Source organism: Chrysemys picta, chromosome 1, assembly GCF_011386835.1.
Source record: "Chrysemys picta bellii isolate R12L10 chromosome 1, ASM1138683v2, whole genome shotgun sequence".
NCBI lineage: Eukaryota > Metazoa > Chordata > Testudines > Emydidae > Chrysemys > Chrysemys picta.
Window position 1 is genome coordinate 212,679,233 of NC_088791.1, and position 25,235 is coordinate 212,704,467.

The 25,235-nt window shown below is 39.6% G+C and overlaps 1 protein-coding gene across 3 annotated transcripts in view; it reads right to left on the reverse strand.

The window, feature by feature from the left end:
* Positions 1 to 25,235, reverse strand: part of POLA1 (DNA polymerase alpha 1, catalytic subunit) — a 349,978-nt gene that overhangs the window by 306,873 nt on the left and 17,870 nt on the right. For all 3 annotated transcript variants that reach the window (XM_065579286.1, XM_065579280.1, XM_065579281.1), the window contains exons 5-13: positions 19,468 to 19,583; positions 19,106 to 19,168; positions 17,370 to 17,468; positions 12,703 to 12,898; positions 12,353 to 12,509; positions 11,293 to 11,471; positions 6,973 to 7,085; positions 6,262 to 6,378; positions 811 to 885 (exon numbers count right to left, since the gene is read on the reverse strand). In XM_065579286.1, coding sequence (XP_065435358.1) covers positions 811 to 885; positions 6,262 to 6,378; positions 6,973 to 7,085; positions 11,293 to 11,471; positions 12,353 to 12,509; positions 12,703 to 12,898; positions 17,370 to 17,468; positions 19,106 to 19,168; positions 19,468 to 19,583 — 1,115 coding nt within the window. The remainder of the gene's footprint in view (positions 1 to 810; positions 886 to 6,261; positions 6,379 to 6,972; positions 7,086 to 11,292; positions 11,472 to 12,352; positions 12,510 to 12,702; positions 12,899 to 17,369; positions 17,469 to 19,105; positions 19,169 to 19,467; positions 19,584 to 25,235) is intronic.

Below are 25,235 nucleotides of genomic sequence, written 5' to 3' on the forward strand. Positions count from 1 at the left end.
TGCCTGTAATGTCCCCTTATCAGCAATTAACAAAAGATATTTAGAAGGGAATACTGTCAATTTGAAACCTAGTCAATTTTTTTTTAAATGATTAAAATTAGTTGTTACTATCCCTGTCCCAGAGTCTTGCTGGGAACTTGTGTGTCTGTTACTGTATTTCCCTCATTTCTAAAGAAAGTTTCTCTTGCCCTGGAGCCTCATAAAAGACCAATACAAATAGGACATGTGTGTATAGTAAGTTTCACTATCACAAGGCACTTAAGCATATGCCTGATTTTAGGCTGAGAACAGTCTCACCTGGGTGTTTAAAGTTACACACATTTAAATACATTGTTTAACTGAGGCCAAAGGGCACAAAAGTAAACAAAAAAATAAAAAAGAAAGCCTCACTAATCAGGAATAAATACTTCCATAATAAATACCTCCATCATTAACATTGATGAATGAGATTTTTGTTTTAATTTCTTAGTGTTTTATTTTTTGGGGAGTGCAACTAACACCAAGATAAATTGAAAGCTTTAGTAGATCTAGGATATACTGATTTAAAATGTTTTAATTTGCTATTCACTTTCAGTTTCATTGTAATTAACTAGCTACAGCAGGGACTGGCCAGCACAATGATATAAGGAAAAACAAACAAACAAAAACCACTAAGTTAAATAAGCTCCAAAAGACAAATTTTAAAAATAAAAAGCAACTAGTTTACATGTTGCAAAGCGGGTGTAGCCATAAGTTAAGGACAAAATTCTGTTATTATATGTACTTATGTAAATAAGATTAAGTTCACTAGATCAGATTAGTTTTACTCACCGAGTACCTAACTTCTAGGTAGTCAGACTTTGCTGGAACATCCGGGATCTCAAAAGCATAATTCTTTTCAACTTTCTATGCAAAATAAAAACATTTTAAATACTATGTATTAGGTGCGAAGATTTTTTTTTAAAATATCAGTATACTGAACATTCATTCTTTCCAATAAGAGAAATAAGGAATAAAAACCAAACGTGATGCAAATGCTCATTCATCTGATCTCATTACTCTCCTTACAGCAGCTATAAAGCTTAGCCTCCCTTTGCTATTGGACAAGTAGGTCTCTAACATCATGTTCATAAGTTACTAGCGATGCTAAAACAGACTCCAACCACACTTAGTCCGATATGATTGCTCTCTTTAAATATATCAGAGGGATAAATACCAGGGAGGGAGAGGAATTATTTCAGCTCAGTACTAATGTGGACATGAGAACGAATGGATATAAACTGGCCGTGGGAAAGTTTAGGCTTGAAATTAGACGAAGGTTTCTAACCATCAGAGGGGTGAAATTTTGGAACAGCCTTCCGAGGGAAACAGTGGGGGCGAAAGACCTCTCTGGCTTTAAGATTAAGCTTGATAAGTTTATGGAGGGAATGGTTTGATGGGATAATGTGATTTTAGTCAATTAATCAACAGCGTGCCATCACTGGTAAATAGTATCAATGGTCAATGAGGGTCTGGCTGGAGAATCTTGCCTGCATGCTCGGGGTTCTACTGATCGCCATATTTGGGGTCGGGAAGGAATTTTCCTCCAGGGTAGATTAGCAGAGGCCCTGGAGGTTTTTCGCCTTCCTCCGCAGCATGGGGCAGGGGTCGCTAGCTGGAGGATTCTCTGAGACTTGAAGTCCTTAAATCACAGGATTTGGGGACTTCAACAGCTGAGTCAAGGGAAAGGGGGTGGGTCAGCTTTTGTGGCCTGCATCATGCGGGAGGTCAGATTAGATGATCATACTGGTCCCTTCTGACCTTAAAGTCTATGAGTCCACACTACACTTTTATCGTTAAAAAAAACTTTTGTCACTCAGGGGTGTCGGGGGGGAGGGGGAAAAATACCCCTAAACTACAAAAGTTTTAATGACGAAAAGCACCGGTGTAGACTAAGCCGACGAAGCTACTGTCCCTCATTGGGAGTGGTTTTATTTTGTCATCAGGAGAGCTCTCTCCTGGCGACAAAGAGTGGCTACACTGCCTGCCTTACAACGGCACGGCTATAGTGGCACAGCTGCGCCATTGTAAGCTGCGCAGTGTAGACACAGCCTTACTGTTCAGAACTATGTTAAAATTTCCTGGAGACTAAGGATTCCAGATTTGCGTGGCTATCCTGTGCTATTGCACCAGCTGGAGAACAGCACATTGCACCCATTATGCAAACAGATGGTGAAGAGTCACTTGTGGCGCGTGTTATTTGTATTGCCATAGGTCCTACTGGCCCTAGTCATAGACCAGGACTCCACTACTATCTTGTCTTTTTTAAACACATAGGTTCAAACCACTTCTTGTGGATTTAACCTGACTATGGAGTAAAAGAGAGCATGTGAGCCTCTGTTCATAACTACAGTGAAGTGTAAAGAGCCGTAAAAATGCTATCTGTCCATTAAGTGTTCTTTCAGAAATTAGACATGGAGGAGCAATGATTGGCCGTTAAGTTTCAAAAACTTCCTTGATTGAAGTTATCTTCCCTTTGTTCCAATATAAATCATCATCAGGTCGTGGATTAGATGTAGTTCTATTGAGCGGGTCACATCAGCTTGGTATGTAGCAATATTTTCACTTAAGTATTTTCAATCATTTTGTAAGGAGAGGTTTTTGAGCAGCGCTGCTGCAAAAGTGCAAGCCCTGCCAGCTATCAACTGAAATTTACAGGATTCTGGTCAGCTTCACCGCTGCTCTTCAGAGAATCTTGTCAGTTTTGCTACTGCTAATCACATCAATTTCAGTCAGCAGCTGTTGGGGTGTACAAGAGCATATTTTGTTTCAGAAATATCATGTGTCAGTGTTTTCAAAAATGAAACTTATGGAATTTCCAGTTTCTGGGAAATTTCAATTTTTACTCTGAACTGGAACAAAACCAAATTTTCCCACAAACCAGAAATCCACGTAGCCACTGTAGCTATGCACTCTGCACATGAAAACAAAGCAGATTAATTTTATAGCAAGTTGACTTCAGATGCCAATGCCTTTTTCAAAATAAATTGATTATAATGGAGGAAATAATTAATGAAAACTTCTTCCAAATATTTCAAAAATAGCCCTGTTAATGGATGAACTGAATATATACATTAAAGCTACAGGACAAAATTTTAGAGCCAATCTTTTTTTTTTTTAAAAAGTAAGTAAACTGTTTAAGCCTACTGGCTTTGGAGAAGCTAATTTACAATTTTAAAATCAACCTCAAGGAAAGCTGTATTTGTGTCTTAGGGCCTGATCCTGCAGCTCCCATTGAAATCAAAGGCAACTTGAGGGAGGAGAATTTCAAAGAATTGGCAAACTAGAAAGCAAGCGTTTTACTACTTAGTTTTGTTTATTGAAAGATAAAGAACAGGCCAGGCATGCTTTAATACTGAAGTATTAATGCCTCAATAAAAGGCATGTTCTTTAAAAAAAAAAAAAAAGTTCATATGATATGCAATTTTGTGATTAAAAGGTATTAAATTTTTCCCATCCTTTTTTGGCAATGCAGGAACTATGATTAGTTAAAGTATGCTTATGTAGTATTCAAAGCTTTATAGGAGACCATTCCCCCTATCCTTCCTCATCTAGCTAGTCTTAATATACAGAGAAAAGTCAATTCAGACCTGGTAGCAAATTCCCATCTGAACAGTACGATACAACATTTGTTTGTCCTCTCTCTCAGATCAGTATTTGGTCTTCACACAGAAGGCCTTTGTTTGATATCTTGCTATGCAATGAATAAAGCTATCATCATCATATTGAAATACAGGCCTGTCTATCTGACAAGATTTGTACTGGGGTAACTGCAACACCCAGTGTAGACACACTGCACCTATATAAAAGAGGGTTTTGCACTGTGGCTTACCCCACTTTCAACATCTATAATCTCTACCTGCTGTTGTATCTTTATTTTAATCTGTTATCTCTTCCTGTATCATCTTTTAACTGTCACTCTACACGTGCACAAGGGTTTTTTTTGTTTTTGTTTTTTTTTAATGAGTTCTTCTGATCCTTCAGCACCTTTTCAAAGGACAATCCAAAGCATGCTTTCAAGTCATTGTTATTGAAGCCCACTTCATTAAACTTTAGTTATTTTCTCAACTTCAGGGTTCTTCAGATTTCTCTTCCTGAGCAGTGAGCTAGCATATCCCTGCTCTACACCCAATCTTAAAACTACCCACCTACATCTCCCATTTACAAGTACATTATAATAAGAACATCCAAGTAGAAACAGTGAAAAAAATTCAAAGGTAAACTTGTCAGAATTATTTTGATCATAAGAAAATCTGAAACAGATGAAATATGTGTTGCTGGAATGTGCCAAAGAAGCATGCAATCTGTTCACTATTGAAGGCTGAAAATATTGCACTAGATTACATATTGCTGCACAGATGTAGGATATTTATTGGGTGAACTTGCTATTTAGGAGGCATTTGGGAAGCACTTGCATTTCCATCATGCTTTAGAACATTTAGAGTTGCCCATCAATATTTTGATTTTCCCCTCATTTTACACACCTGTGTTTTTATTCATTCTTCCTCTGTTTTCCTCTGCCTTTCAAACCTCTTGTCAAACATTTTACACAAGGGTTTAATGACAGCACTGATCACTAATCCAAGAAAATCAAAACTAATCCCAAAGTTACACTGTAATTCTTTGTGAACTCTCAACTTGATACGCCAAGAAAGTAGGAAGAGCTATCTGAGCACTTAATTGAAGAAACATGATGCTAGTGTTGTACTCATCTTCATCCAAGTCTGGACTGCAAAGAGACACATGCATTTTATCCACACATATTAAAGAGGGAAAAGGGAAAGAAAAGTTAATGAGTGCATGTGAAGTGATTGAATAAGCTTCCCAACACAGCTCTAGTAATGCACTTCAGTCCAAATTTGTGATGCCCTTGCTAGCACAATTTCTGCATATTTTGCTTTGCAGAACTGTACCTTTATGAACAGATTCCTCTGATACCTATTCTCTATCCCACACCGTGTCTGCCTCTATTTTCCAATAGAGCAATCTTTTCCGCTTCACCATTCTCTTAACTGCTTGTGGAGTGGCCCAAATACGTAGTGGAATCACAAATGTCAAGCACAACTAGGGATCCAATGAACAGTTTAAATCTCAAGATGGCATCTTAATTCCCACAAAAAGGGAACGTTATCTGTCTTATTAATGGTTTACAGTACGTAGTGTCTAGAAGGTCCAGCCAAGATCAGGACCCCCTAATGTGCTAGGCATTGTACAGTCATATAAAAAACAGTTCCTGCCCCCAGAGAGCTTAAAATCTAAAGAGAAAAACAACAGATAAAAAGTGGAAGGGAAAAAATAAGCAACAAGGTGAAGCAATTTGTACAATGTCACTGCAGGTCAATGGAAGAAAAATCAAAGAACCAAATTTCAAGTCCTAGCCCAGTGCCCTATCCAGAGGGACACAGGTGGTTTTTCCCCCTTATGCTCAATATTCATTACAAAAATTAGGATGTTTAAGAGAAATGAATATTGGCAGTCCAGGAATCAGTACTGTCAGCATCACAGAAGGACTGCAGTTTAGTTGCTAGCTCACCTGGGCATGTACACTTTCTCTATTCTAGTAAGTGAAGCCATGTTGTGTGTATCCCTCAGCAAGCTTTGGGCAAAAAAGTGCATTACAGTAAACTGGAAGTGCTACATAAATGTAGCACACTGACTTCTAGTATATGTGACAGAGACAGGGGGAAGAAGGAAGACCTTGAACCAGGTCCATTAGTGGTTTGGGGTTCACAATATAGAAACAAAATTGATACCCAAAGTTGTGTTGGCTAAAACTGTACTATTAACTAATCTGCTGGCAGGATTTTAGCAAGGTTTGACATTTATAATCATGATGGCACGTATACAAACTGTTTGGTCATAACCATATTTGAAAACTGTTTTGAATGTAACAAGTCCTAGTAAGAAAAGTCAGGACACAGCCTTAGATCTCAAAGAAAGTTGACTTCTCACACAGAGATGATGATGCTGACCTTTTATCAATATTCTGCCATTAATCATATTAGCTTTGGGGTTAAAATTCTGTTCTATACTAGGCCCATCTCCAAACTCTGTTTCACTTATTCTTGAGTTGAGAAAGATTCAGATCGTCACTGTTACAGGAAAACATACACATACGTGCAAGTTATAACTTTGCCTTTTCCACCCACACACCAACCAGCATGGCCATCCACTGAAAGTTTTCTGCCCTCCAAAAACAGAAAAATAGGAAGGGATTGAGCGTGATGTACAAAAGAGACAAACCTTGGATCTGAACTTCATGATCTTGTATTTTACAGCAATCTGGTCATTAAATTCTTGGTAGATGTTCATCATAGTCACAGGATTCTCTGTCTCTTTACCAGAAGTTAGGTCCATTTGCTTTAAAGAGAGTAAAATCAAATTATTTTATTTACAGATTGTGACAACAAACATTAACAAGTCAGCAAAATTCAGGGTTATTTTAATGGGTAAACTGACATACAATCAAAGCTTGTAGCCAAGGAATATTATGGCACCAAAATAAAGGACAGAGGGTCCTGTGGCACCTTTAAGACTAAAGGAAGTATTGGGAGCATAAGCTTTCGTGGGTAAGAACCTCACTTCTTCAGATACATCTGAAGGACCCTCTATTGCTTTTTACAGATTCAGACTAACACGACTACCCCTCTAATACAAAATAAAGGAGTTCACAAAATGTAAAATTTATGAAATGTTACTTAAAACAGAGGACTTGGAAACTTAACATGGTAAGCAGGAGATCACCCAAGAAAACTGCCACCATTAGTTTCAGGTAAAGGAACTGTCCTTTTCCTAGCCACCTCATTATAGCTTGAAAATCAGGGATATTCTACTCAGCATGATGAATATCACATATGCAACAATCAGCACAGCTTGTTTTTTCCATGTAAGCAAGTCAGAAGGCATTTTACTTCAATAGCTTCCCATCAGCAGCCCACTGAAATTCAGGCCTACCATCTCACGTGGCAGTAGATAGATAATTCTCTCAATATTTTTCACTGTCACACAACAGCTGACATAGGTCTCTGCTGATTCAATCCACACTTTACCAAACAGAAATACCACACCTGAGAAAGGAAGAAAAGACTAGATATTAGGGAACGAAAAATTCTCAAAGATGCTGCTAGCAGAAAAGCTGCCACTTTAAAGTATAAGTGAAGAAAGATTAATTCACCCACAGGACCAAAGTAATTTCCAATTTGTATTCCTTGACAGTTCCATCTACTGACAGACAGTGCTCTACAAATATCTAAGCAATCACTTTATAAACCTAGTACTTATGTGGTCCTTAACCATCCACCTCCAAAACTGTGGTAACCAAGCAATGTCAAGCACAGAAGATGGCATCACACCATTATCTTCTGTTCTCAGAGTTCTATTCTTACAGCTTCTCATTCCCCCTAAAGAAAATGTAGGTGAAGAAAGAAAATGCTGAAATACGTGTGGTGTCAATTAATAAAAGGTTCGAACCTTCCAGATGGAGGTGTGTTAGATGGTAACCAAGACAATGAAGTTTTTTCCTTACTCAGTTCTCCAAGGTTAAGACTCCTTTGTACCCAATTAAGTTGGTGGAAGGCCTTTTGCAATCCACTGAAAGTTTCACTAAATAGATTTATCAGCTTCAAGTCACAAACTTATGAATTTTCGCAGCAATAATTCCCATAGTAAAATCCAGAAAGTTTTATATTTGACAATTCACTGCTCAAAAGAATAGCACACACAAAAAACAAGACCCCACAAGTACAACAATCTTTCCTGCAACTCATGGTCAATGAAATAATTCCCCTGCCCCAAGGGCTCTCCTGCAAGGTGCTTGTCACCTGTCTTGTTCAGTGAGTATATGGGGCCACTAGGAGGATTAGTGAGGAGAGTTCATTGCATTCAGTATGCTGACGGTACCCAGCTCTACATCCCCATCACATTTGACTCTGCTGGAGCAATGGGATGCGTTTCCCAATGCCTAGAAAACTTAAGTCTTGGATGACAGCTAGCTGGTTGTGACTCCATCCAGGTAATAGAGAGAGAATGGTGAGGTTAGGGGAAGCAACTGGAAGTTGGTGGAACTTACATCAGTGCCCCTCACAAAGGGAGTGCAACAGTACAGGTGGACAACTTGGGGATGCTGTTAAATTCAGGGTGCTCCTGGATGTCCAGGTAACAGGTGTAGCCAAGACAGCTTTTTCACCAATCTTTTCTTTTCATTGTGGACCTTGCCACAATTATCCACATCTGCATCACCGCAAAGATTAAAGGTACAACAAACCAGCTATAATGCACACTACATGGGATTACACCTTGGAAACATTTGAAAGCTGAAGCTAGCACAGAATGCTGCAGTCCACTTAAGTGGACTTGTAAGATGGGAGCACATTAAACCAGTGCTGTTACCTTTCAATCAGCTTCTGGATAGAATTCAGGAGTTTGGTTTTAACTAGGCTTGGAAGGATTTTATTTTTATTGGTAAATGTTGATTTCACTCCCAACACACACACACACACACACACACACACACACACACACACACACACACTTCTATTGATGATGGTAGAAATTTACAGACAGGAAAAATTAAGAAAATTGCTGCTCAAGAACAAGGATGTTTACTCTGTATAGTCTGACATGTGATGTCGACAATTTGTTTTAAGAACATAAGAACGGCCATACTGGGTCAGACCAAAGGTCCATCCAGCCCAGTAGCCTGTCTACTGACAGTGGCCAGTGCCAGCTGCCCCTAAGGGAGTGAACCTAACAAGTAACGATCAAGTGATCTCTCTTCTGCCATCCATCTCCACCCGCTGACAAACAGAGGCTAGGGACACCATTCCTTACCCATCCTGGCTAACAGCCATTAATGGACTTAACCTCCATGAATTTATCTAGTTCTTTTAAACCCTGTTATAGTCCTAGCCTTCACAAACTCCTCAGGCAAGGAGTTCCACAAGCTGACTGTGCGCTGTGTGAAGAAGAACTTCCTTTTATTTGTTTTAAACCTGCCACCCATTAATTTCATTTGGTGGCCCCTAGTTCTTATATTATGGGAACAAGTAAATAACTTTTCCTTATTCACTTTCTCCACATCACTCATGATTTTATATACCTCTATCATATCCCCCCTTAGTCTCTTTTCCAAGCTGAAAAGTCCTAGCCTCTTTAATCTCTTCTCATATGGGACCCATTCCAACCCCCTAATCATTTTAGTTGCCCCTCTCTGAACTTTTCCAATGCCAGTATATCTTTTTTGAGAAAAGGAGACCACATCTGTACGCAGTATTCAAGATGTGGGCGTACCATGGATTTATAAAAGGGCAATAAGATATTCTCTGTCTTGTTCTCTATCCCTTTTTTAATGATTCCTAACATCCTGTTTGCTTTTTTGACTGCCGCTGCACACTGCATGGACGTCTTCAGAGAACTATCCATGAGGACTCCAAGATCTTTCCTGATTAGTTGTAGCTAAATTAGCCCCCGCATCGTATTGTATGTATGGTTGGGGTTATTTTTTCCAATGTGCATTACTTTACATATATCCACAATGTGATGTTGACAATTTGTTTTAACAGCTATAAAGCCTTCACTTTTTGAATCTCAAGATGTACGGTCATTCAATCATTGTCTGACTCCCTGCTATCATCTGAACTTCTTCCCATAATCTCCCACAATCATGAAAATCTACATTGATAAAAATGTTAAAAAATGCTTCAAAACAAACATTACCCACCCAAAATTATTAAAAAATAAAAATCACATTCCGATAAGCCTAGTGTTAACCTATAAGAAAAATCGCTTCATAATTTTGGACTTGGTTACTGGAGATTTCCCTCTCCTACAACATACTGCCATTACTGAGATCAGAGGTGTTTGAGCTGGAGCTCCTTCAATATAAACAATTTCTGGGAGGTCTTCAATTTCAGGACTTGCTCCCTTGGTCTATCAGAGCCCAGGTTCTCTTTCTACCTCACCTCCTTCATTAAGCCTTTAATAAGGGTGTGGACTAAGGCTGAGATATTTAGGAGTAGTTCCTGGTTTATTCTTAGCTTTTTAAGCTATGGGACAGGTGACCAGAGCACTAGATGGACACCTATTGTTTTATTTTATTATTTCATCAAATTTTTAAGATAGGAGTACAGCCTTCCAATTCTCTCCATAAAACAGTTTAAGGGAACCATGAAGGAAAACAGACTGTATTTCAAAGTTACAAATGATTTTAGAGTCTCATTTATCTTGCAGTCCAGCTTCATTTCAAGCAATGTATTTGACATTGTTTATGCCCATTTTCCATAAAAATAATGAAACTGTTAAACAAAAAGTAATATCAAAATTTACTTTCCCCCTTGCACTATTAATTGAAACCAGGTGCAGTCTATTATTCAACCTTGAAATGTCAAAATAAGGACATTCTTATGCAAGAAAAACATGCAAGAAAAATAAATCCTTTCATAATTATGTTCCATTCAGCTACCACTGACTTACAAGCCAAGATAGAAGTAAAAAACAATAACAGGGTCTTTAAGAGTAGCTATTTTATATTAGAATCATTGATTTCACCACGGCTTCAGTGATCACTAGCTGCTCTCATCAAGAAGCTTTTCAATGCACTCAGCATACAAAGAGACCGACTCATATTTAACCTCTTGGCACCACAAGTTAAGAAAGGTGTAACTGCAAAATGCATTAGACTTAGCACTTGGAGCATTAGTCCAAAGGCTCCAAAATAGGTATTTTTCCTCTACCACTAACAGCGTGAATGAGGTTGATATGCATGGAAGACAGAGACCCAAAGTACTAGAGCTATGAAAAAAATGAGATAGGACTGAGGTATCTTGGCAGAGCTTTATGAAGATTTTTGCACAATAATAATATCTATTCCACATCCAGTCTGCCTCCTCTCCTCCAACTCCTACAACACATGTGACTTGTAATACAAAGACAGGTTTATCAGGACCTAGGAGATCAAACTAATGATCTAATCAGGATTTCAGATTATATTTTCAAAAGGAAGAGAACGGTGCATTTAACTATTGTACCACTTAGCCAAGAAGTTAGACACATTCACTCATTCCTAGCACACAGAGGCAAATAATGTCGGCATATTCCCCAGATTTAACAGCACTAAAATCCTTTGTGCAAGTTACAAAGCAGCTTCCAGGGGAGAACTTCAACAGGCATAGAGAGCAGCTAGTCTTTCCTTGGGCTCCTTTGAAAATCCCTGCCTTCATGGTGAGATTAAATTGAAGGGAACGAGAGAATTACTTTCTGTCTTAAATGTGTAGATACCTGGTTGACTATACTGATCTTCGTAAGCATCCAGCCAATAAAACCTAAAGACTTGATCACCATCTTCCCCGTTCACTAGTGGCAGGCAACTGGGGTCCACTTGAACTTCTGAGGCAACTAAATCAATTTCATCCTTATCCATTCTGGTCCAACAGGACATATCGGGGAGAAAAGAACTTCTGCAAGTATTGAAAAACAGATGAGTAAGGTTGTATGTTCACTACAACCATAACTTTTGAGAAGACATGACTTAAGATCTGTCACAAGAAACCAGCTAATATGCAATACTTCATTATTTCCCCCACAAATATAGCTCTCATATATCAACAGACAGGCATTAATAGTTCCTTTAAACTATTAGACAGACCCCAGACATGCAAGTCTTTACAGCATGAATAATCCCATCAGTTTGCAAGGCTACCTTCGACTGTAAGCTATCTGGGGTGGGACAGAGTCATTATTTGTTTCTGTGAAGCACCTTGTACACTTCAAACCATGATTTGACTTGTCATAATTTTCAGTCATGAAACAGTATTTAAAAAGTGCTTCAAAACTCTCCTATATAAGAAAAGGACCTTAAAATCATTACTTTTGCATTTTGAACTTCAATGGCATGACTATTTGCCATGGGAAACTGGCTTTAACTATCATTAATGTTTTGGGCAATTATAAGGTATGCGGGAATATAAATCTTTAGTGATTCCTGATTTCTGTTCATCAGCACCAAGATGTGCAGTCTCAAACTTCCACTTTACATCACCAGCTCTGTGCAATATACATTGAGCACTTAACCTAAAACATTACACTGTTTACCCAGACAGGAATTGTCTGTCCTCAGAAACATGAAGTATCCCTTTTCTTAAGTAGCCGTGAGCCAGTTTTACTCCCTTCAACATGCAAGTTTTTCAAGTCCCTACAGTGCAATCACAGAACAATGCCTTGAGAAAAATAAATATGTAAATGTCAAGTAAATATCTGTAAATATCAAGTCCAAATATAATAAAGTCATAAATATAACTTCTTTCAGCAAAAAAGGTTTTTTGCAACCACAGATCCTTACAAAAAGGATGCATCTTCCTTCACAGAATCCACTTGCGGTGTCTCTTTCTTTTCTAGTTTCTGTTCTTTCTTCAGGGCCCCGGCAGTCTCTGGTATATCCGCTTCCATAGGTTCATCAAAATCCCCATCCTCAAAATCCATCATGCCCTGATCATTTTCTGTAAGCGTTGTAAAAAGAACTAAGGGGTTGAATCATTAATACAATATACTATATAATTCTAGTACATACACACAGTATACAACATTAATATGAATCACTTTAAGCTATTTTCACACTTAGCCCCAATGGTAACTAAAATATTTTAGAACATGCTACATTTGCTATCTCCGTTGCCAGAATTTTTAAAATACCTTGAATAGCTTTCTCTGGTTTTGCCTTCACCAGTTCTTCATTTTCTGCAGTTTTTATTGTATATTCAGCACCATTCTCTTTATGGACTGCAACAGGTTTTGCTGCATAAGTGGTATGCTTAGGATCAGCGGTAGTTGGAGAAAGAACTTCCTTTTTGACAGTAGTGGGAGCTTTCCTTACTATAGGGGTTACTACCTGAAAAAATATTTTAGGCACAAATTAAACTTTAATTTTCCTTAAAGGAGAATTACAGTGTTTAGTTATAAATGAAGTTGGCAGTAAGGCCTACAGTCAGGGTTTTGCACACTCTTCAACACAACATCAAATTTCTCAGTAACAACGCCTCAATTCCATGGCAACATTTATTCTACCGCCATTTCTATTCCCAAACCTATACCCAAAAAAATAAAAAAACAGAGACAGTTCTATGGGTCATAGTTGAAAATATTAATAGATAGCATTTGTTGATTATTTTTGGGCATGAGTTTTTTGCTGTTCTCCCCAGGCCTCAGCTCAGGAGCAAAGAAGCTGACCTCAGAACCTCCTTCTCCCCATTTGTGCCAGACAAGAAGGCAGCTGGCTGTCAGCTTCAACAGCTTCTCTCTAGCTCCCCAGACAGCCTAGTTTGCCAGCATACATTGGTACAGCCAGGAAGTTAAATTCTCGCTCCCCCAATTCTCTTCTGACTTGCTCCATGGAACAGTGCAGGGAGTGCGCACAGTACTCCAATTAACTCACAATTCTAAGGGAAGTGGTAGTATGGTATGGCAGGGCCAGGGAAAAATACAGTTGTGCGCCTAACTGCAGCAAATTGGTGAATGCCAGTTTATGTAACCATAGTATCCAAATTCCAGGGGGCCCTGATTGAGATTAATAGGACAGGCTACACTACACGCCGCAGTCCTAAGAGTTTCAGGTACTCTACAGATGCAGACATAGGACACTGCATCATTTAAGACTCTTTACATTTTGGGGGTACTCGCTGAAACCATAAAGGCAAGAACAATTTTCAAATGAAAGGTCCGATTCTGGAGCATTATTATGTAGCAAAGGAATGAATTCTGCAGCGACACAATCACAGGATACACGGGGCCCTGCCCATGTTAAGGCAGCCCAAGTAATTTTTCAGTTGTTTATAACTTTGCCAAACTAACTGTTTGGACTGAAGTTTTACAGGCTCTTTCTACCTCCGGCTGATACGTCTTTTTAAAGTTTCAGCAAAGACCATTCATTTCCAACAGCAAGGTTAGGGGAAAAAGAGGTTGTCGTCCTAATGTTAAAATTGATTTCCAACCATTTCACTGAAGAGCTCCAGCCTCCCTATGCTCTGAAACAGAGATTTAGAAGTTGATAAGGGGACAGGCCCCTTTTGTTATTCAGTTACATTTAGCGGAGTTATAAGTCTCTCAAAAGTTCCCATTTGCACAAACTCAAAGCATTTAGAGGCTTGCTGCTTCGAAAAAAAAATCCCTAAATGTTCTCACTCCACTTTTGCATGCTCCCAAAACATCTCTTCCACCTACAAGGTCCACTCAGAGCTAGAGCTTCAGACAGAACATTGGAACAGCTGCAACTACCTCATACTACCCCCGCTACCTTTAACCTTGAAAATGGTGTTCTGGGAGGGGAGTCATGAGATCTTCCAATAACTGGTGATAGTTCTATGCACTTTATTGAGCAAGGCCTCACTATTGTCATCATCTAGTTCACATGGGGAAACTGAGGAACAGGAAAATGAAGTGTCACGGTCACAGCAGGCCAGGGTCTTAGTCACAAATAGAACCCTGGTCTCCCAAGTCCCAGTCTAATGCTCTATCTAAGGCTCCACTGTCAACCACTAAATAGTACAGGTCTGTGCAGTTGATCTATTGTAGACCAAAATAAACTATTGTAAACTAAAATAAAGTTTAAAAAATGTTAATATTTATTCTATTTCTTTTTACCTCTTGTCTACCCCAGCTGCCCAATCATTATTCCTGTCTTAAATAAGCCTTCCTTTGATCAAAGTTGCCTATTCCCCTTTTTACTCTCCAGAATCCTAGACTGTTACCTTCTCCAACCTCATCCTCTCTTATTCAGCTTCTGCACTCTCCTGAAGCCACCTCCACTAAGGCCTGGTCTACACTGAGGAAGGTGGGGTCGATGTAAGATAAGCAACTTCAGCTACGGGAATAGCGTAGCTGAAGTCGACATATCTTATTTTGACTTACCTCCCATCCTCACGGCGCGGGATCGACAGCCACGGCTCCCCCGTTGACTCCGCTACCGCCGCTCGCCCTAGTCAAGTTCCGGAGTCGACGGGAGCGTGTTCAGGGATCGATATATTGCGTCTAGATGAGATGCGATATATCGATCCCCGATAGATCGATCGCTACCCACCAATCCGGCGGATAGTCTGGACGTACCCTTTGGTACTAATGACTCCTCCTAGTTCAACCAAATAGACACTTCTCTATACTTATGTTTCCAGATCTGCCTATTGAAATTGAAAACGTTAGTCACTACCTGCTCACCTCCACTTAGTTTCCAAGACTGTCTTCCTGGTTCTCATTCTACCTTGTGGACAGCTCTTAACCTCCAATTGCTCCTTCTAAGGGTACGTCTATACTTACTTCCAGGTCTGGCGGTAAGCAATCGATCTTCTGGGATCGATTTATCGCATCTTATCTAGACGCGATAAATCGATCCCAGAAGTGCTCACCGTCGACACCGGTACTCCTGCTCCGCGAGAGGAGTACGCGGAGTCGACGGGGGAGCCTGCCTGCCGCGTGTGGACCCGCGGTAAGTTCGAACTAAGATAGTTCGACTTCAGCTACGTGAATAACATAGCTGAAGCTGCGTATCTTAGTTCAAAATGGGGGGGTTAGTGTGGGCCAGCCCTAGGACAGGGGTTCTCAAACTTGGGGTGGTGACCCCTCAAGGGGCGGTGAGGTTATTACATTGGGGGGGGGTCACAAGCTGTCAACCTCCACCTCCAAACCCTGCTTTACCTCCAGCATTTATAATAGCATTAAATACTTTTTTAAAAGTGTTTTAATGTATATGGGGGCGGGGTCACACTCAGAGGCTTGCTGTGTAAAAGAGGTCACCAATACAAAAGTTTGAGAACCACTGTTATAGGACCATCAGACCAGTGGCGCATCTAATCCAGCATTCTGACAAAGGACAGTATCAAATGCTTCAGAGGAAAATAGCAGCATGGACAATTATGGAAGAGCGTGCCTGATGGCTAAGTTTCTTCCTAACCTATGTCAGCTAGTAGTTGACTATCACCCCCGAATCATCAGGGTTCAGATCCTCATTTAGATATATGGATAATTTTTTAATCCTATTAAATTTAGTCTCAATAATCTCTTGTGACAAATCCACAAGTTAATTATTCATGGTGTAAGAGTATGTTTCAGTTTTTAATTTGTTTTTCAATTGCACTGTCGTTCTTGTATTTTAATGGCAAATAGGATTTATCTCCTCTATACCATTTGTATCCTTCAATCGTATCCCTCACTAAACTGTCCCAGTATGCTACATCTCTTTCTATGCCCATGAACATTTATCAGCCATCTCCAAATCCCTTTGACCCTCTTCCCTGCTGTTCCTCGGTTTCTCTTTTCTGGCCCCTCCTTTTCCCCCTCAGTGATCTTATCTATCCCACGGTTAGTATCCTACACAAGCTGATTTTCAAGTTCCAGGGGCTTCCTCTCCACCCAGTCTTGTATTTTATTGCCTGACATCTTTTGGATGCCCAGCTGCCATTTCAAACTCCCCTCCTCAAACATTAACTTCTCAGCTTTCCTGCTTCTGTATCTCTCCATCAACAATTCCATTATCTGTCCCACTTCCAGGTCCTGAGCCTCAGTCTCTGACTCTTCTCTCCTCCTTGCAGCTCTCATTAAGTCTTTTCACATAAAAATTCTGTCCTCACCTCATTGTCTCCACTGCTAAAACCACTGCCCATATATCAAGGCTTATGACATAGCAATAGCCTACCCTCCAGTCTCCCTGCTTCTTAGCAGTGAGTCTCTCCAAAAAAGCTGCTGCTAGAGTCATCTTTCATGCCTCCTCTCAAACCATTCTACTCCTATCAGAAGGCTTCCACTGGTTCCGCACCTTCTGCAAAACCGAAGGGCCGTATATGCACCCACATTCCTAAATAATATTTCCCCTATTTACATCTTTCTATTTTCCACTCTTTTTACAAGCTCTTTCCAATCTTTCTGCCTTATCGCCTTTTCCCACCTCACTTCATGCCTATTTCGTTGTGCCCCATCTGCCAAGCAGCCTTTCCTCCAAATTCCTTTAAAAATTCATTCTCCCTTAATAAACCCCTCAATATCCTTTTGTCATAACTTGTTTACATAAGCTTTTTAGTGCATATGAAGTATCTATGAGTAAAGTGTCATGTAACTCTAAAACACTGTATGAATGGTGAAGTGATAACTGAATCTACAGTATGCACTCACCCAACTACAAAGATAGTGTGGAAGCAGAGACAAAAGTGTATTTTCGTCTCTGCATTAGAGTACCAAAAAGGAAATTACAGACCTTCTGTTTTTACTAAGGAAGCCAATAATAAAACAGGAGCTTACTTATTCAAAACATAAGTTAGTCATAAGCAAAATATTATTTATATATATATATATATATATATTTGGATCTGCAACTTTACCATATGGGCCGGTGACTGTACAGAGAAAGGATTCAGTGACGCTCCAACAGGTCTTTTCTTTCTTAGCTTTACAACTGGAGGTGGAGTTATCTGAACGGTCTAAAAAGGAGGAGGGAAAATATGAGAATGGCCCTGCGTTAGTAGAATTTGACAGAGAAGGAAAAAGCCACCCAATTTTTCTCTTCACCCTCTAACTCTACATGCATGCTGCATCAGCTACTACAAAAGTATCAGAGTCCCAACAAAAAGTGACACTAAATATCTTCACTTAGGGAATTTGAGGAGACGCTCCCAAGGCGAGTGAAAAATCCTTCCATACCAACTAAGCAACTTTTCCCCCCCCCCAAATTTACTTAAAGTGACAAGGCCACAAGGATTCTAATACGTTTTTGGTTTTGAGTGTTAACATTGTGAAAAAATTAATTTAAAAAAAAATCATTAAAAGCAGCTACATAGCTTGCTCCTAAACTAGAGGAGAATGCAAAACAATGGCCAAGGGGGTCCAGAACAGTCAAAGCAGCAGTGGGAGTATTATGCCAACTGATAATATAGTATTATACAAAATCCTGGTGTGAAAAGAAAGTCAAAAAAAATTTAGATCACAAGTCACAGGAGAGGGACCATCTTTCCTTGTATTTTATACAGCATCAAGCACACTGCTGGCATTTAAATAAAAGAAGGCGTCTTGACGACACAAATCTTTGGATGAAGTTTGGAGATCAACAAGAGCCAAAGAAATTCAGTTAAAAATGTGTGGATGCAATGGAAAGTTTTTCAAATGCTTCTCATCCCTCACCATAGATTTTTTTTAGACTACAGCTAATATGAAGTATGACAAAAAAAGTTAAAAATTCAGTTATGGCTGAGAGTCATAAGTTTAACATGTTGGCTTTACAAACTGTTTCAGTAGACAATAGTTCAGGAGAATGGGTTATTTAGGAAAATTTGTAGTTGGTTTTCAGCACTGGCATACTAGTGGACAAGCAATTTTAAGATGTACATTTGTGCCCATAAATGCAGAAAGAGACAACGCCATTTAGAACATGAGGAGAAGCGTATTAGTGAACTCCAAAGCTTTATTAACTAGCCAACTATTCCACAACAACAGACTGTGTACTTAAGTGAAAATATGATGAAAGTATTTTGTATTAAAATGTTTTTCTCACTTAGCCTCCACAAAATCTGGTATTTCACATATGCCTTGCAACAGCAGACAATATCAGGATAGCATGAAAGCATTTCCTGAACTATTTAGATGTTTGTGATGTTAGTAACAGTTAACAAGGTGACATAACCCTATAGTTAGGTATCAGATAGCATGGGAATGAGTATCGAATATTTATAGTAAAGTTAAGTGAAGGACATGGCAATGTTCTAATTTTTTTTAAATATATTAATGATGTGTCATGTTCAGTAACCCCAAAGGACATTGTGATACGTGCTGTTGAAGCTGTTAGTCTTTGTAATTTTAAGGAAGTCTGCTAATACAGTAATGAGTACTGTCATGCTGATTAACTAGAGTCATTGGCTGACCTGACTTTTTGTGTACCTAAAGATGACTCATGGGACAAAGATTGTCACAGCCAAGAGTTGGGAATGACTTCACTAAAATAATAAAATCTTAGGTGGTCCATTTAGAAAAAAAAATGCTTCTTAAAAACTTCTGATAACTGGATGAATTGCATCATTGATTGGGGTGTTCAATACATTATACCCCTCAGAATTCAACTACTTACCTCAGCATTCAGATCTTGCAGAATATCCCCGAGTAAGTCATCCTTGGACAAGTCTACAGTTTTCTGTAAAATATTAGACAGCTGTATTAGCTATACAGACTTAATTATATGCACTAACTGAACCGAAAGACTCGGTCAATACAGAATAAGGAAGTTCCCCACATACCATGGGCCAGATTTTCAAGAGTGACCAGCACCCAGAAACTCTCAGTGAGAGCTTTTAAGTCTGGCTTGTGTGCCAATTGATTAAAAAAAGTCAAACGGTAGTAACCAAAACATTTGTCACTTTGAGTAAAGAAAATAAAGTTACAAGTCTAACTGAAGGTAGGACATTTAAATTGAAATATAAAAATACAACTTACATCTGTGTTTTTCTTCCCTGCACTAGCCATAAACATAGACTTGATGGTGTTTGGCTTTGACACCACAGACTTCTTCACATTCTTTTTGTCATTTGTGGATGTTTTGTCACCTTTTCCTACAGGAGCAAGAGAGAGAAGTGATTTCTCAAATAATTAAAGGCTCCAGTTATCAGTGGGGGCTGCACAGTTGATGGAATTGGTAAAGGGATCATCTTTAACCTTTAGGCTACTCGCTCGTATCCAGCGTAAGTTGGCAGTTCATGCAAAGCGTTACAATCTAATAGCTGTTCAGAATTACATTACAAAAAGCTATTACCAGAGTTTGTAGCCTTCTTGGAAGTATCACACAGGCCAATTACTGAACTACCTCTCATATACTAAAACGTGGTCACTACAGCAGTGGTTCTCAACCTACAGCCCAATCAGCACAGCAATGCAGCCCATGTGACATCCACAGGACCATACAGGTAGTATTGGATGCGACCCAAATAACTCATTGCGGGCCGCACAGGTGGCCTGTAACAGTAAATAGGTTGAGAACCACTGCTCCAGAGTATGGTACAGCAGAGTATTTGCATAGAGGAAAGATGGTCCAGTGGTTAGTTAGCAAGCCTAGGACCATGGAGACAAGGTCTGATTCTTTGTGTTGCCAATGATTTCCTATGTGACCTTAGTCAAGTTACCTAGCGTGTCTAGTTCATTAGTGCACATCATCAGGGTCCACATGGACAGCTAGTGTGGGATAGATTCATACCCCAGCTTGCTGCAAACTACATGTTTGTGTAGACCTGCCCTCAGGGAGCTGTGCAGAAGCTTCCCTTGCCCCTGTACATATCCTGCAGATAATAACCTTGAGGACAGAAGACATCTGTTTAACTGGTAGCTTTCACAAGAACCAAAAGAAATTCAGTCAAGTTTTTAAACACAAAGAAACCACTAAAGAACATAAGAACAGCCATACTGGGTCAGACCAAAGGTCCATCTAGCCCAGTATCCTGTCTTCCTCCGACAGTGGCCAATGCCAGGTGCCTCAGAGGGAATGAACAGAACAGATCATCATCATCAAGTGATCCATCCCCTGTCGTCCATTCCCAGCTTCTGGCAAACAGAGGCTAGGGTCACCATCTCTGCCCATCCTGGCTAATAGCCATTGATGGACTAATACTCCATGAACTTATCTAGTTCTTTTTTGAACCCTGTTATAGTCTTGGCTTTCACAACATCCTCTGGCAAAGAGTTCCACAGACTGACTGGGTGTTGTGTGAAAAAATACTTCCTTTTGTTTGTTTTAAACCTGCTGCCTATTCTGAAATCCTGTCTGATCTCACAAGCTCATCAAGAGTATCCCAGTGCTAGGACAGAAAGCCTCTATGGTAAACACAGTTGTTATAAGAAACTATGTTTATACTTCAGTAAGAGGCACTCTTTCCTGGTAGTCACTATTGAGCCCAGCATAATGTTAGGGGCACTACGCTATTGAAAGTGCAATCTTTCATGAGTTGTAAGAGTTTCTGATCATTTGTTGCCAGTGGAGAGCCTATGGCATTTTTGATAAGAGTGCAGATATTAAACTTTGGGTAATTACATCCTGCACATTCCATCTGAAGATGCTAGAGCAGCAAAATGATGTTACACAATTGCAACATTTCACCTCTCTATTGGAGAAAGGGATCCCTGCATATCATTTGTAAATCTCTTTAGATTGTCCATGATGGAACTAGCAGTATAAATTAGATTTACTGTATATTTATGAATACATAATCACAGGCTTAAGCATGCAAGTTACATATGGAAATGTCTAAAGCCCCAACCTCTTTAAAGTAGACCAATAAGGAAAAAAGTGGACATTTCCATATTTAAGAAATTAATTACACTTGTTTGAAGACCAAAAGACTTACTGGATTTTTGAAAATGTTTGTATGACTTAACGTTGGCTCACTTTCATAAGTTAAAGTTATTTCAGTTAGATAGCTGGTCATTAAAACATTAGACCCCAATCACCACTGATGCAGCTTCATTCAAGTAGCACTGAATGTTTATCAAACTTAATACATTTTATTATAAACAGTGCCAAAAGATAAATATCTAAATGGCTACAAGAAAATTTACAGAGCTCTATTATAAGTGTTGTTTTTGCCCTATTAAAAAACTTTGGCTAGTCACACTGGTTTGGTGTGAAAGTTAACCGTTTTACTCTACAGGTTGAACAGTACGTTTGAAGAAAGTTGGGCAGACTGTAGAGTAACAAGCAAGACTACACAAATTTGTCCTGAATATTGCTGCACTAACCTCTACAGAAAAGGTTGCACTAAGGTTTGATAAGGGAAATGAATGATTTTTTTTGTACAGAAAAAGGATGTGATTGCTTTCAATATATGCTGAAAAATACTTCATAGCAATTCAGAAGTGAAACTTAAAATTCACTCAAGTGCAGCTTTTTCGTGATGTTCTAGCTAAAAGAGAAGGACTGTAAAACTTATGTCACCATATATAGTTAAATACCATTGAAATCCAGGGCCCATGCTTATTTTGTTTAAGTCACAGCATTTTGTAAAGTCACATGCAGTCTGCACAACCTCTGCAGGTTTGGCCTCTGACGGCTCCCACTGGCCGCGGTTCACCGCTCCAGGCCAATGGGGGCGGCAGGAAGCAGCAGCCAGCACATCCCTCGGCCTGCACCGCTACCCACAGCCCCCATTGGCCTGGTACTGCGAACCGCGGCCAGTGGGAGCCGCGATCGGCCGAACCTGCGGATGCAACAGGTAAACAAACCAGCCCAGCCCACCAGGGGTTTTTGATTTTAAAAAGGCTAACTTTAAAAAATTAAGGAAATTAGTTAGGGAAGTGGAGTGGACTGAAGAACTTGTGGATCTAAAGGTGAAGGAGAGCTAGAATTACTTCAAGTCAAAGTTACAGAAACTATCAGAAGCCTGCATCCCTAGAAAGGGGGAAAAAATCATAGGCAGGAGTTGTAGACCAAGCTGGATGAGCAAGCAGCTCAGAGAGGTGATTAAGAAAAAGCAGAAAGCCTACAAGGCATGGAAGATGGGAGTGATCAGCAAGGAAAGCTACCTTATTAAGGTCAGAACATGTAGGGATAAAGTGAGAAAGGCCAAAAGCCATGTAGAGTTAGACCTTGCAAAGGGAATTAAAACCAATAGTAAAAGGTTCTATAGCCATATAAAGAAGAAGAAAAGAAAGAAGAAGTGGGACCACTAAACACTGAGGATGGAGTGGAGGTTAAGGATAATTTAGGCATGGCCTAAATGTATTGCCTCAGTCTTTAATGAGGCTAATGAGGAGCTTAGGGATAATGGTAGGATGACAAATGGGAATGAGAATATGGAGGTAGACATTACCACATCCGAGGTAGAAGCCAAACTCGAACAGCTTATTGGGACTAAATCATGGGGCTCAGATAATCTTCATCCAAGAACATTAAAGGAACTGGCACATGAAATTGCAAGCTCATTAGCAAGAATTTTTAATGAATCTGTAAACTCAGGGGTTGTACTGTATGACTGGAGAATTGCTAACATAGTTCCTATCTTTAAGAAAGGGAAAAAAAAGTGATCCGGGCAACTACAGGCCTGTTAGTTTGACATCTGTAGTATGCAAGGTCTTGGAAAAAATTATGAAGGAGAAAATAGTTAAGGACACTGAGGTTAATGATAATTGGGACAAAATACAACATGGTTTTACAAAAGGTAGATCATGCCAAACCAACCTGATCTCCTTCTTTGAGGAGGTAACAGATTTTTTAGACAAAGGAAACGAGTGGATCTAGTTTACTTCGATTTCAGTAATGCATTTGATATGGTTCCATATGGGGAATTATTAGCTAAATTGGAAAAGATAGGGATCAATATGAAAATTGAAAGGTGGATAAGGAACTGGTAAAAGGGGAGACTACAACAGGTCGTACTAAAAGGTGAACTGTGAGGCTGGAGAGAGGTTACTAGTGGAGTTCCTCAGGTATCAGTTTTGGGACCAATCTTATTTAATCTTTTTATTACTGACCTTGGCACAGAAAGTGGGAATGTGCTAATAAAGTCGGAGGCTGACACAAAGCTGGGAGGTATTGCCAATACAGAGAAGGACCCCGGGATATCATACAGGAAGAACTGGATGACCTTGTAAACTGGACTAATAGTAATGTAATAGGATGAAATTTAATAGTGAAAAGTGCAAGGTCATGCATTTAGGGATTAATAACAAGAATTATTGTTATAAGCTGGGGACGCATCAGTTGGAAGTAACAGAGGAAGAGAAGGACCTTGGAGTATTGGTTGATCACAGGATGACTATGAGCCGCCAATGTGATATGGCCATGAAAAAAGCTAATGCCATCTTGGGATGCATCAGGCGAGGTATTTCCAGTAGAGATAAGGAAGTGTTAGTACCGTTATACCAGGGACTGGTGAGACCTCATCTGGAATACTGTGTGCAGTCTGGTCTCCCATGTTTAAGAAGGATGAAACTGGAACAGGTACAGAGAAGGGCTACTAGGATGATCCGAGGAATGGAAAACCTGTCTTATGAAAGGAGACTCAAAGAGCTTGGCTTGTTTAGCCTAACCAAAAGAAGGCTGAGGGGAGATATGATTGCTCTCTATAAATATATCAGAGGAATAAATACCAGAAAGGGAGAGGAATTATTTAAGCTCAGTACCAATGTGGACACAACAACAAATGGATATAAACTGGCCATCGGGAAGTTTAGACTTGAAATTAGACGAAGGTTTCTCACCATCAGAGGAGTGAAGTTCTGGAACAGCCTTCCAAGGGAGCAGTGGGGGCAAAAGACATATCTGGCTTCAAGTCTAATCTTGATACGTTTATGGAAGGGATGGTATGATGGGATAGCCTAATTTTGGCAATTAATTGATCTTTGACTATTAGCGGTAAATATGCCCAATGGTCTGTGATGGGATATTAGATGGGGTGGGATCTGAGTTACTACAGAGAATTCTTTACTGGGAGTCTGGCTGGTGAGTCTTGCCCACATGCTCAGGGTTTAGCTGATTGCCATATTTGGGGTCGGGAAGGAATTTTCCTCCAGGGCAGATTGGCAGAGGCCCTGGGGGAGGGGAGTTGCCTTCCTTTGCAGCGTGGGGCACGGGTCAATTGCTGGAAGATTCTCTGCACCTTGAAGTCTTTAAACCACGATTTGAGGACTTCAATGGCTCAGACATAGGTTTGATACAGGAGTGGGTGGGAGAGATTCTGTGGCCTGCATTGTGCAGGAGGTCAGACTAGATGATCATAATGGTCCCTTCTGATCTTAAAGTCTATCATTCTAAGTGAAGAATCTGTTGAGCTTCTCAAGTCCTCATTGGCCCAGTATTTAAGACACAGCAGGACATAATGTAGTATAACTTAGTGTACACACTTAAAAGAAATTTAGTCAACTATTAAGGATCCAGCTAAAACCAAAGCATTATAATGTTCTTTTACACATACAAACCTGTAGTAACAACATTACTAAACTGCCAATTGTGAACCAACACAGATCACAGCAGACCACTGAAATGAACAGCTTTACTGACAAAGATAGTAAATACTACTACTACTATTACCACCAACACTTTGATTGCATATTCATACTATTAGCATCAAGTTCATTTGTACCACACAAATGAAAACTGTTCAGAAAGCACGTCATCTAGGTTTAAGACAACAAGATAAAGGCTAAAAAAACTGGCTACGTTTAGTCTTGAGAAAAGAAGACTGAGGGGGGACCCAATAACAGTCTTCAAATATGTTAAA